The sequence below is a fragment of the Pan troglodytes genome, chromosome 15, assembly GCF_028858775.2.
Source record: "Pan troglodytes isolate AG18354 chromosome 15, NHGRI_mPanTro3-v2.0_pri, whole genome shotgun sequence".
Lineage (NCBI taxonomy): Eukaryota > Metazoa > Chordata > Mammalia > Primates > Hominidae > Pan > Pan troglodytes.
The window spans coordinates 54,884,776-54,897,014 of NC_072413.2; the positions used below are offsets into that span (position 1 = coordinate 54,884,776).

A 12,239-nucleotide genomic window follows, 5' to 3' on the forward strand; every position below is an offset into this window, starting at 1 on the left:
GGATCACACATATTGGGGTATGGAATTTGTCTTCTCCAGCAGATGGCAATGAAGCTGGGTAGTGCATTTGAGGAGTGAATTGGCTGCATAGGGCCAGATTCAGACAATGAGAGACAAGGAACAGCTGGGAGCTCCATAGTAGCCTGCCTGGAAGATGTCCCCTAGGACTAAACAACTGACTGTGTTTTCTTTTCCTTTTTTTTTTTTAATTTTTTTATTTTGTGAGATGAGGTCTTGCTATGTTGTCCAGGTCTCCAACTCCTGGGCTCAAGCAATGCTCCTGCCTTGGCCTCCCAAAGTGCTGTGATTACAGGGACGAGCCACTGTGCATGGCCAACTGTGTTTTCTTATGAAGTTGTGGTCAACTTACCATGTTTTACCCGCTTTTCTTTCTTCTATGCTTCAATTCCCCTTTTCCCTCAGTCTGTTTTTTTTTTTTTTTTTGATATGGAGTCTCGCTCTGTTGCCCAGGCTAGAGTGCAGTGGCGCGATCTCGGCTCACTGCAACTTCTGCCTTCCAGGTTCAAGCAATTCTCCTGCCTCAGCCTCCTGAGTAGCTGGGATTACAGGCGTGTGCCACCATGCCTGGCTAATTTTTGTGCTTTTAGTAGAGACGCGGTTTCACCATGTTGGTCAGGCTGGTCTTGAACTCCTGACCTCGTGATCAGCACCCCCTCAGCCTCCCAAAGTGCTGGGATTACAGGCGTGAGCCACCATGTCCAGTCTCCCTCACTCTTAAAACTCTGGCATTACACCTTCTAATAAAGACTTAGGTCATAACTTTTGCCTTGGTACCATCTTTTGAGGACACCAGTGTACCAAAAATGTAATGAAGATGGTAATGGTAGTATCGTCATCAAGATTTCAGTCCACCTTTTCCAGTGAGAATAGGGAACAGGAAGAGAAGCAAAGGAGTATAGTGAGGGCACTGCTAGCCCACAAAAACTATTGTACAAATTTAAAAAGCTGACTTCTCTGGATCTATGCAACTCCCAGGCATGGCTTATTGCATAGAATTTGTACTGGATTTGAGCTCTCAGGTATCCCCTCAGCTGCATGTCCTTATGCAATGAACATCCTATACAACATAGTCTTGAGCATCGTAGAAGTATTATGCAACTTATGAAGGAGGAAATTCAGAAAGCTCAGTTTTGTAAAGCACTTCTAACAGCGCATGTTGATGTGGTTATATCCAGTTCTAAGCAAGAGATAAATGTTACACTTATTGTTTACAGTCTCTGTTTATATGACAGCTTATCTTTTTTTAGGAAACAGCTTAAATGGGTCTTTTCCTTAGTAGGCTGGTAGAAGAGAGATGAGTTGAGCTGGGTTATAACTAGTCAATTCAATCCATGTTGAAACTGGTGTTTAAAATGTTCCAGGCATTATACTACATGAGGAGCAACAATAAGGAATCAGCACGAGTTTGCATACATTTTTAGCATTACTGAATAACGCAGGGTAAAGAGCAGAGAAAATGGATGATTGTGCTTATTCAGGACTGAGAATGCCTTTCCCTTTTTTCATTAGCTACTCACATTTTTACCTACCACTCAAACTTGGTTCAGGTTCTACATCACTCAGGACTTCAATCTTCTCCTAATACTCAACTCCCACCCCCGCCCCGCACTCATGGAGGCAGTTAGATTTTCTGCTTCACCATTTTCGATACATCAAAATCCCAAAGAAATGGAAGCACAACAGCTATTCTCTTCGATTTATCTGCTGAGTACAAACCTCCCTTTCAAAACATTGGAATACTCATAGCCCTCAAGATGGCAGGCGGAACTTTGGATACTTGGTGGAATGATGGGGCATGGGAGAGGGAAGCAGAGAAAGGAAAAGCCAGCACCTGTACTTAGGTGGGGCCGAAAAGAAAAGCTTGCAGACCCCCTCACTACACATTCTATAACAGAAAGACCTTTTCAGGCTCCCTTAGTTCAACAAACATTTCTTTGTTGCTTACCATATGCCAGACCATGTGTTACCACAAAGGTGAATAAAAGTTTCTGCCCTTCATGAACTTACGATCTAGTGGGAAAGATGAAAACATGAACAGACCATTTCAACATAATAAAGTGACTGCTGTGAGAAATGCATGAAGAGTGTGCAAAGGACAGTGGTGGCTCGTCCTGCCTTCGGGGTGATGGAAGGCTTCCTAGAAAAGACCCAGGAGTGAGTCTGGCACTCAGGGACTACTTATCACCTGACTCTCTGTATGACCTGTCTCTCTAGCCTTATCCCTTGTCTGTCTCCACCTAACCCTCCTCGATTTCCTCTGCAATGATTCAAACTCCACTTTCCCTAATTTTCAAACACTTTATGTTTGCACACGCTACACTTTCAATCTGGATGCTCTTCTCCCACTTCCCAATTCTGGAAAACCTCTATTTATCCCTTACTACTCACCTCCAAAGTAATTTCTCTGACGCTTTCCCTGAAACTCCTAGGCAGAATTGCCTCCTTCCTCCTTCCTGTTCCTAACCTACCATTGTACTTCTAAGCCCAAACTGAGCTCTCTAGCCTACCATTGTACTCCTGTGTTTACCACCGTGTGCTTCTAAGATAATATTCACCACATTTTTTTCTGCATGTTTGTTTTCCTGCATTAGACTGTGAGCTTTTAGGGCAGAAGTCATTCATCTTTGTTTCCCCAGGGACTAGCATTGCAAACGGTCCTTAGCTCTGTAACTTGGTATTTGAGGGATGAATGATTATATATAATATACTATGGAAACATTGATGATGGAGTCACTCACTGTGCTGTTCGCGCTGAATGAAACATTTGAAGCATCGTGTTAACATAGTAAATAGGCATAGGTGACATGTGAGAGAGGCTGAAGCAGACCTCTTTGACTGTGGTATTCAGGCTTCCTTGCTGGCTTTCTTTGCTGGGGGTTTCTTTTTGAGGACATCTATTTTTTTTTTTTTTTTCCTGAGACGGAGTTTCGCTCTTGTTGTCCAGGCTGGAGTGCAATGGTGCGATCCTGGCTCACCGCAATCTCCACCTCCTAGGTTCAAGCGATTCTCCTCCTCAGCCTCCCCAGTAGCTGGGATTACAGGCATGTGCCACCATGAGCAGCTAATTTTTTGTATTTTTAGTAGAGACAGGGTTCTCCATGTTGGTCAGGCTGGTCTTGAACTCCTGACCTCAGGTGATCTGCCCGCCTTGGCTTTCCAAAGTGCTGGGATTACAGGTGTGAGCCACCACGCCTGGCCTGATGACAGTCTATCTATAGGAGGCATCGGCAAGAGATCAGAGTCAGGGGAAGGATGAGGGTATTTATTCTCCTGGCTCTCTCTCTGTTGGTCTGTTGGTAGGCAGCGGCTGCATGAGGCCACATCCTAAGGCCACAGCCTCTGTTGATGAACTTTCCTCCACCACAGCTCTTTCCAGTTTCCCATAACCACTCCCTGTGCCCCTCCGGTCTCAGGTGGTTTTGTCCCTTCACTGATGCCAGCCCAGTGGTGCCATAATGCTGCTTGTTAGTTTCCCTTAATTCTTTGTTAACAACCTTTGTAAATATCTTCTTCATTAACATGCATACAGATCTATTTTAAATTGGTAGTGGAGAATCACAGTGATAGAATCAAATCATAGTTTTGATTTGCTCACTTAACATGACACCACAAATATTTCTCAAGGTTTCCACAAAGTCTGCACAATGACCATTTCATGGCAACATAATATTCCACCTTATTATGTACAATAGTTTCCTAATATATTTTTCCTTTCCTTTCCTTCCCCTTTACTTACTTTTTCTTTTCACTTTCTTTCTTTGTTTACCATTACAGATGACAAAATAAACATTCTCAAGGTGCAGATTTTTACTGCATGTATCTTCTCTCTTTTTTTTTTTTGTTAAACATCCTGAAGTCGTTTGTGTTTTAGCCACATTTCTACCTTTTCTTCTGAATTTTTCTATAGGCAAATAGTTAAACTCATTCTACTTGAAATGTATTTACACTCACTTGTCAACAGACATTTGTTTAAACTATACTCTCCACTTGAAATACTGTCTTCTCCCAGTTTTTCAAATGCAAACCTCCCTGGCTATCCAAATTAGAAATGTTATTCTGTCTTTTGAGTTTTCTTTTGAACTGACCTATTCAAATAATTTATTTGGTAATTAGTGATTTTTATTGTTATTTTGAAATGTAAATTAAGTCTTTTAGGTTATTTAACTTTAAACATATTATTATCTTTTCTCTTCCAACTAGACTATTAATTTCTTGACAATAGGAACTATTTTCTTATATCACTTTATGTCTCTTATAGAGACTTTCATGTAGTAATTGTTTCATAAACATGTGTTAATTTGGAAAATGTTGGAGTACCATAAATAAAAGATTGGCTTTCCAAAGCCTATATAGGTTTAAGAGCGTTTACACTGAGTTCTCTGTTCATTTATGTGACTACAAGCCATGGCTTCATTATATGATGCTTAGATTTCCAATGTTGTGTGAGAGTGTTATTGTTCTTATGTGACATTAGGAGGGGAAATGTCTTAAAAGTGTGTTTACATCTCTCTAAGTCAAAGTGGAGCCCGTGCATGAGAAAGAAACAACTCCACAACGTAGATTTAAAAGGAAGAGCAGTGGTGGGAAAAATCAGCTTCTGATGGCTAATAATAGAGATTCTAAGTTATTCTATAACATTTGCCCTGTTTTATTTTCATTAGAGCGTGCTATCACCTCCAGATATGTTTAACATTTATTTTGTTATTTGCAATAATGATAAAACCTTCCTTACTACAACGAAGATATATGCTACAACAGAGTAAGGGCTTTTTCTGTCTTATATTCTGTGTTGTATTCTCAGTTCTAGAATAGGCATGGAGTAGGCACTCGATAAATATTTGTTGAGTAAATTAATGAATAAATGAACATCTATTCACACAGTCATGCATTGCTCAGCACCAGGGATATGTTCTGCAAAATGCATCATTAGGCAATTTTGTTATTGTGCAAACATCACAAAGTATACATACACAAACCTAGATGGTGTAGCCTACTACACATCTTCCTTACTGCAATTAAGACATATGCTACATGAGAGTGAGGCCTACATCTAGGCTCTGTGGTATAGCCCATTGCTCCTAGGCTATAAACCTGTACAGCATCATACTGTGCTGAATACTGTAGGCAATTGTAACACAATGGTAAGTATTTATGTATCTAAACATAGAAAAAACACACTGAAAATACAGTATAAAAGATTTTAAATGGTACACACCTGCATAGGCCACTTACCATGAATGGAGCTTGCAGGGCTGGAAGGTTCCCTGGCTGAGACAGTGAGTGAGTGGTGAGTGAATGTGAAGGCTGAGAACATGACTGTACCTACTCTAGATTTTATAAACACTGTACACATAGGCTACACTAAAATTTATTTTAAAAATTTCTTTCTTTGATAATAAATTGACCTCAGCTTACTGTAACTTTTTTACGTTATAAACTTAAATGTTTTTAACTTTTTGACTCTTATAATAACACTTACAAACATCGTAGCACTCACCGTACAAAAATATTTCTTTGTATCCTTATTCTATAAGTGTTTTTCTATTTTTAAATTTTTAGAAGTTTTTTTTTTTACTCTATTAACATTTTTGTTAAAAACTAAGACACAAACACACACTTAAGCCTAGGCCAACATAAGGTCAGGATCATCAATATCACTGTCTTCCACTTCCATATCCTGTCCCACTGGAAAGTCTTCAGGGGCAATAACACGCATGGAGCTGTCATCTCCTATGACAACAATGCCTTCTTCTGGAATCCCTCCTGAAGGACCTGCCTGAGGCTGTCTTATAGTTGAATTTTCTTTTTTTAAGTAGAAGGATTACTCTAAAATAACAATAAAAAGTATAGTACACAATAAACAATAAACAATAAAAAGTATAGTATTTGTGTAGTAAATGCATAATCTGGTATCATAGTCATTTATTATCATTATCAAATATTATGTACATACATAATTGCACATGCTGTACTTTTACACAACTAGTAATGCAGTAGGTTTGTTTACATCAGCATCACCACAAACATGTTAGTGCATTGCACTATGACATTATGACGACTAAGACATCACTGAGTGATTGAATTTTTCAGCTCCATCATAATCTTACGAAACTATACTGTGGTCTGTCATGGACTGAAACGTCGTTACATGATGTATGACTCTGTATTTTGCAATTTTCCAGATAGTGCTATAAGTGCTTTGTTTTCCTTATCTCATCTGAGCTTCAGTACATCCTACTCAATAGGTACTATACCTTTTTAGTAAGGAGACCGAGTCTTAGAGAAATTAAAGGACCTCCAAGGTCACATATCTAGTAACTGGGGAAGGAAAGTAAGAATTAAATCCAAGCAGTCTGACTGTGGCCCACAGCCTTAGCCACAGTATTAAATTTGTCAGTGCAATATTGTGAAATAACAGCAATTTGGCTGGGCACAGTGGCTCACGCCTGTAATCCCAGCACTTTGGGAAGCCAAAGTGGGCAGGTCACCTGAGGTCAGGAGTTCGAGACCAGCCTGGCCAACATGGCAAAACCACGTCTCTACTAAAAATATGAAAATTAGCTGGGCGTGGTGGTGGGCGCCTGTAATTCCAGCTACTCCGGAGGCTGAGGCAGGAGAATTGCTTGAACCTGGGAGGTGGAGGTTGCAGTGAGCTGAGGTTGTGCCATTGCACTCTAACCTGGGTGACAAGAGCGAAACTCTGTCTCCAAAAAAAAAAAAAAAAAAAAAAAAAAGAGAAAAGAAAAGAAAAAGAGAAAAAGGAAAGAAAAGAAATAACAGCAATTAGCATTTGCTATGTGCTTCTAAAATATATAAACTATTTTCACATCTGTTTTCTCTTTTAATAACATTCGGTGACCTGAACTAATGTTATAATTATCCCTACTTTACAGATGGGAAAACTGAGAGATGAAGTTATTTGTCAAAAGTCACAGTGCCATTAAGTGGCGGACTTGGAAATTAAACTCAAATCTTCTCAGTCCTCCTGGCATTTACGATGCAACAGTTTAAAATGGCCAGAGACCTACATTTATGGTTTTAGACATATGAAAAGAAATTCTATTTCAGAAGTCTCTAATAAAACAACTGCATTTAGTAGTTACTAATAAAGAATTCTGTTTTAATATTCACTAATTGTATTTTAATAGTTACTAAGTCATTACTAATAAAAAATTACACATGAGCTCTATTTTTTAATTAATTAATTAATTAATTTGTTTTTGAGACAGGGTCTCACTCTGTCACCCAGGTTGGAGTGCAGTGACATGATCACGGATCACTGCAACCTTGACCTGCCAGTCTCAAGTCATCCTACCACCTCAGTCTCCCCAGTTTCTGGGACCACAGGCACCCCACACCACCACACCAGGCTAATTTTTAAAATTTCTTTTTGTGGAAATAGGGTCTCACTGTTTTGCCCAGGCTGGTCTTGAACTCATGGCCTCAAAGGATCTGCCCACTTCAGCCTCCCAAGGTGCTGTGATTACATGTGTGAGCCACCATGCCTGGCCCATGAGTTCAAAATTTGGGGGGACGGTCCTCAAGCATCTTTGACTTTGGAAGGATATGACATTAACAAAATTTTCACTGGTAACTTTCACAAAGACTGCACAATCATTTGTTCAGGAGGCTCTACGATATGCATTTGTTTTATATGTTGAAAGACATTTACTTATGATTGGTACAATAACTTATCTCCTCCTCTCCTCTTAGATACTTAGTCCTACAACAGGTGATGGCAGATGTCTCCAAAGTGTGTTTTCTTTTGACAAATTAAAATATATTATAAACATGATTCTGACAAGTAAGATTCATGGCATGAATGTAAAAAAAACAGTCTGGGTGAAGTGGCTCACACCTGTAATCTCAGAACTTTGGGAGGCTGAGGTGCACTGATTGCTTGAGCCCAGGAGTTCAACACCAGCCTGGGCAACATGTCAAGACCCCATCTCTAAAAAGAATATAAAAATTAGCCAGATGTAGCAGTGTTTTCCTGTAGTCCTGGCTACTCGGGAGGCTGAGGTGGGAGGATCACCTGAGACCAGGGAGATCTAGGCTGCAGTGAGCCAAGATCGCACCACTGCATTCCAGCCTGGGCAACAGAGCGAGACACTGTCTCTGAAAAAAAAAAAAAAGGGAAAGAAAAGAAAAAAGAAAACAGAGGAGTAGCAGTAAAAGTTACAGAGGCTGAAAAGATCTCAAGGCTGCACAGGAATGGCAGGAGACACAATCCAGAGCAGTGGTTCCCAACCTTTTTGGCACCAGGGACCGGTTTGGTAGAAGACAATTTTTCCACATATGGGGGTGGGTTGGGGGCAATGGTTTTGGGATGAAACTGTTCCACCTCAGATCATCAGGCTTTAGATTCTTATAAGGAGTACACTACCTAGATTCCTGGCATGCGCAGTTCACAATAGGGTTCACGCTCCTGTGAGAATCTAATGCCACTGATCTGACAGGAGGCGGAGCTAAGGCCGTAAGGCTCACTCACCTGCCACTCACCTTCCACTCACCTCCTGTGCAGCCCAGTTCCTAACAGGCCATGGTCAGTGGCCTGGGGTTTGGGGACCCCTGATCTAGAGGCTGCACTGAGGAATGGCGGGAGATAGGATGGAGAGAAATCTGAATCAATGTGCTGGAGAATGGCTGATGGTAGTGACAACAGGAAAAGGGGTGTCAATCAAGGAGGGCACAGACTTTACCAGTATGAGTTGTGGGATAAAGGTGAGGAGGGTTTGATAAAGAGTAAGTAGATTAAAGAATATGTCAACCTTCTCTTCAGGGTAATGGATGAAGAGGTATTCTCCACTTGTGGAAGGTGAGAAGGGAAGATTGGCACTGTATGTCAGGGTAAGATGGTAGAGTAACTGTTCATGATATGAAGAATAATTAGCCTTATAATAGGAGATCCAAAAAGTAGCAAAAAATGACTTGGAAATCTTTAGGGATCAGAAACTGAATATAATTTAATATAGAAACATTATCATTAAATAGAAAGGTATTATACTTTGACATAATAAGGAAGTATTCCTATTGTCTATTCAAAAGTCTTACTTTTCGTAAAGCTTTTAAAGTTTATAAGCATGTTACTGGCCAATTTGATGTTCAGATTAATCCAAGACTCACCTTAGCACATGCTGATCTGCCCGCCTGCTTCTTCAACATGCACAGATTTCTCTCTTTTATGAACATGTGTGGTATTTACTTTCCATACTACTCACTTGGAATTTGTCATAATTAGCTTCTCCATGATAGTTTCAGTTTTTACACACACACACCTGTAATCTCGCCAGCTAGGTGTGTATGTTTATTCGAAGTAACCTGTGTTCGAGAGTACCTGCCACAGGCTTTTTCCTAGAGCTGCAATGCCTAGTTTGGGGCTGACATATTTGCTTACTCAGCTACTAATTGCTGAGTGATTATTTAGGCTTTATTTGGGCTGTTTTCTTCTTCACAGCCAGCAAAAGTTGCAGTGAAAACCACACGGTACAATTTATGGAAATTCGTGAGTTGTAATTCATTCACAATTTTACTTCTAGATGAAAGGCAATGAGTATCCCTTTAAGTGAGAAATTTGATAAAAACTGGATTTTTAAGGAAGCATCACCTCCCCCAAAGGGTAGGCTTCCTTTCTGAGATCTCCTAGCTGCCAAGGTTGCTAAGGCAAACCTTTGCATATACAAATTTGGGTCAATGTGTTGACAGGATGTCAGATTTGTGTAGCTAAGGGAGCTTCAGCATGAATATTGAGCTGTATGCCACTCCATTGATGCCCAAATGAACCTGTAGGTGCCTATTTGTGCCTGAGGCTATTGGGGTGGAAAATAGAAGCCCTTCTTGTGAAAACCTAACCAAGGTCCACAACCCAGCCTTGACCAGCAGCAATTGGTTTTCAGCAACAACTGAAAAGTAAATTCAAAGAGATCTGAATGATGGAGCACTGGTTTCTTTTCATCATACAGCCTGTAATTTCATGTTGCAATTATTTTTCCTCATAGACTTACCTGTGCATATATTAGAAGTCTTGCCGGTGCCAGGAATCAACAAATAGTTGAGTAACGAAGACTAATTTAATCAGCTAATTTGGAGAAACTAAGTCTTACAACTATTATTTAGTTCATCAAAACATATAAATCTCAATGAGAATAATGAAATATGTGATAATTCTTTTTTTTACCAGAAAAGTACTATTTGAAATTATATTTTAGGGCTATGAAAATTTTACTTGAGATTGAACACAGTAAACTTCAGATGACTTTTATATTATTTAAGAAATAGAAGTGTGAATTAAATAGTATTCACCATAAGCACTTGTTTTAACTTCTTAATGTTCTGTTACGTAACATTTTGTTATCTAGGATTTCACTAATTAGTGTTTCTACATATGTATACTACAATGATAATTGATGTTATAATTGATCAGTCACAATGATTTTGAGTTATTGACTGACCTTTTTAATTATCAAAGATTTAGTTGTATACAAACCTAGTTTTACTTGATATTTGTTTTTAATTATTATTTTATAAGAATGGGCAATCTATTAGAAAACCATTAGCTAGATTATTTGAATAATATCCATATCCTCCAATCATGTAAGGTAATATAATTTATTTTCTTTGCTCCAGTAGACACCCGGGGCATTTGAAACCTTGAGCAGATCATTTTTTCACACTTCCCTCGTCTTATACAACAAAATTATCTTCTGTAAAATTTATAAAATGAAACCAATAATAATAATGTCTAAAAAAGAAATGTAAACTATGAATATTTTATTTTACTGAAGTTTAAATTTATAATTGTTCAGGTAAAGGAAAAATAAAGAATTCTAAATAAATAGAGATTATAGTACAAAAAATGGAAATAATGAATTAATAGTCTTTGAGTATATTAAGGCATTTTTTTGAGAAAAGGGAAAAATATTGTGTCTACATATCAGTCTGTTGCAGTAATAAATAATATTATAATTTCTGCTTTTCACCTTGAGCTATAATTTCTGCAAATTTGTCAGTGACTTTGTCAAAATTGATCTTTACACATTTATATTCAATAGATAATATAGTCAGACTTATCCTTTCCCTTTGTTGATTAAAGAACACTTTTGGCCGGATACAGTGGCTCACGCCTGTAATCCTAGCACTTTGGGAGGCTGATCAGGAGGATCACTTGAGCCTAGAAGTTTAAGTAAGACCAGCCTGGGCAACACAGAAAGTCCCTGTCTCAAAAAAATTAAAATCTTAAGAATATTTTTAATTAACTTTAGTTTTGAAATGTTTCTTTTATATGAAGCAAAATATAACCATAGGAAAAGTTTTAAACAATTTTGGCAGAAATTCATAAAAATCCCATTTTACAATAAATTCCGTGTCTTTGTTCCTTCAGAATCAATTCTAATGGCTCTTAAATATTTCTGCAGTAGAAAAAAATTAACTATAAATAAAAATTCCAAGTGAGCACTCAGGATGACAGGATTGAAGTACCTTGAACTCTATTTCTTTGTCTTTATAATTGTTATGGTTTGAATGTTTTTCCCAAATTTCATGTGTTGAGAAATTAATCCCCAGTCATATGTTGATAGTATTTGAAGGTGGGATCTTTGAGAGTTAGTTAGGGTTAGATAAAGTTATTGAGGTTGGGACCCCTTGATAGTATGGTGACTTTATAAGAAGAGAAAGAGAGCTGAGCTGGCCTGCTGTTGCCCTCTTGACATATGATATCCTCTGTACATCCAGCAAACAGGACCTCACAGATGCCAGCAACTTGACATTGGACTTCCTAGTCTCCAGAACTCTAAGAAATAAATTTATTCATTTTTATAAGTCACCCAGTCTGTGGTATGCTGTTATAGCAACAGAAAATGAACTAAGACAGAATATTGGTACCAGAAGTGGGGTTGTTACTATAACAAATATCTGAATTGTGGAAGCAGCTTTGGAATTGGGTAATGACTAGAGGCTGGAAGAATCTGGAGGAGCAGGCTAAAAATAAGCCTGTATTGCCATGAATGGAGCATTAAGGGTGATTCTGCTGATGGCTCGGAAGAATAGAAGACTAGGGAAAGTCTGGCACTTCTTAGAGATTACTTGAGTGGTCATGGCCAGAATGTTGATAGATAGTAAAGGTCTCAGATGGAACTAAAGAACAAGGTATTGGAAACTGAAGCAAAGACTATTATAAAGTAGCCAAGAACTTGCCTGAAGTATGTCTATGCTTTATGGAA

General features: G+C 38.7%; 1 protein-coding gene across 1 annotated transcript in view; it reads left to right on the forward strand.

Moving 5' to 3' along the window:
• LOC100612997 (uncharacterized) overlaps positions 1-10,997 on the forward strand; it is a 108,780-nt gene extending 97,783 nt beyond the window's left edge. The window contains exon 3 of the mRNA XM_009427955.4: positions 10,020-10,997. Within this exon, the coding sequence (XP_009426230.3) occupies positions 10,020-10,080 (61 nt within the window). The 3' untranslated portion in view covers positions 10,081-10,997. The remainder of the gene's footprint in view (positions 1-10,019) is intronic.
• Positions 10,998-12,239: the final 1,242 nt, after the last annotated feature.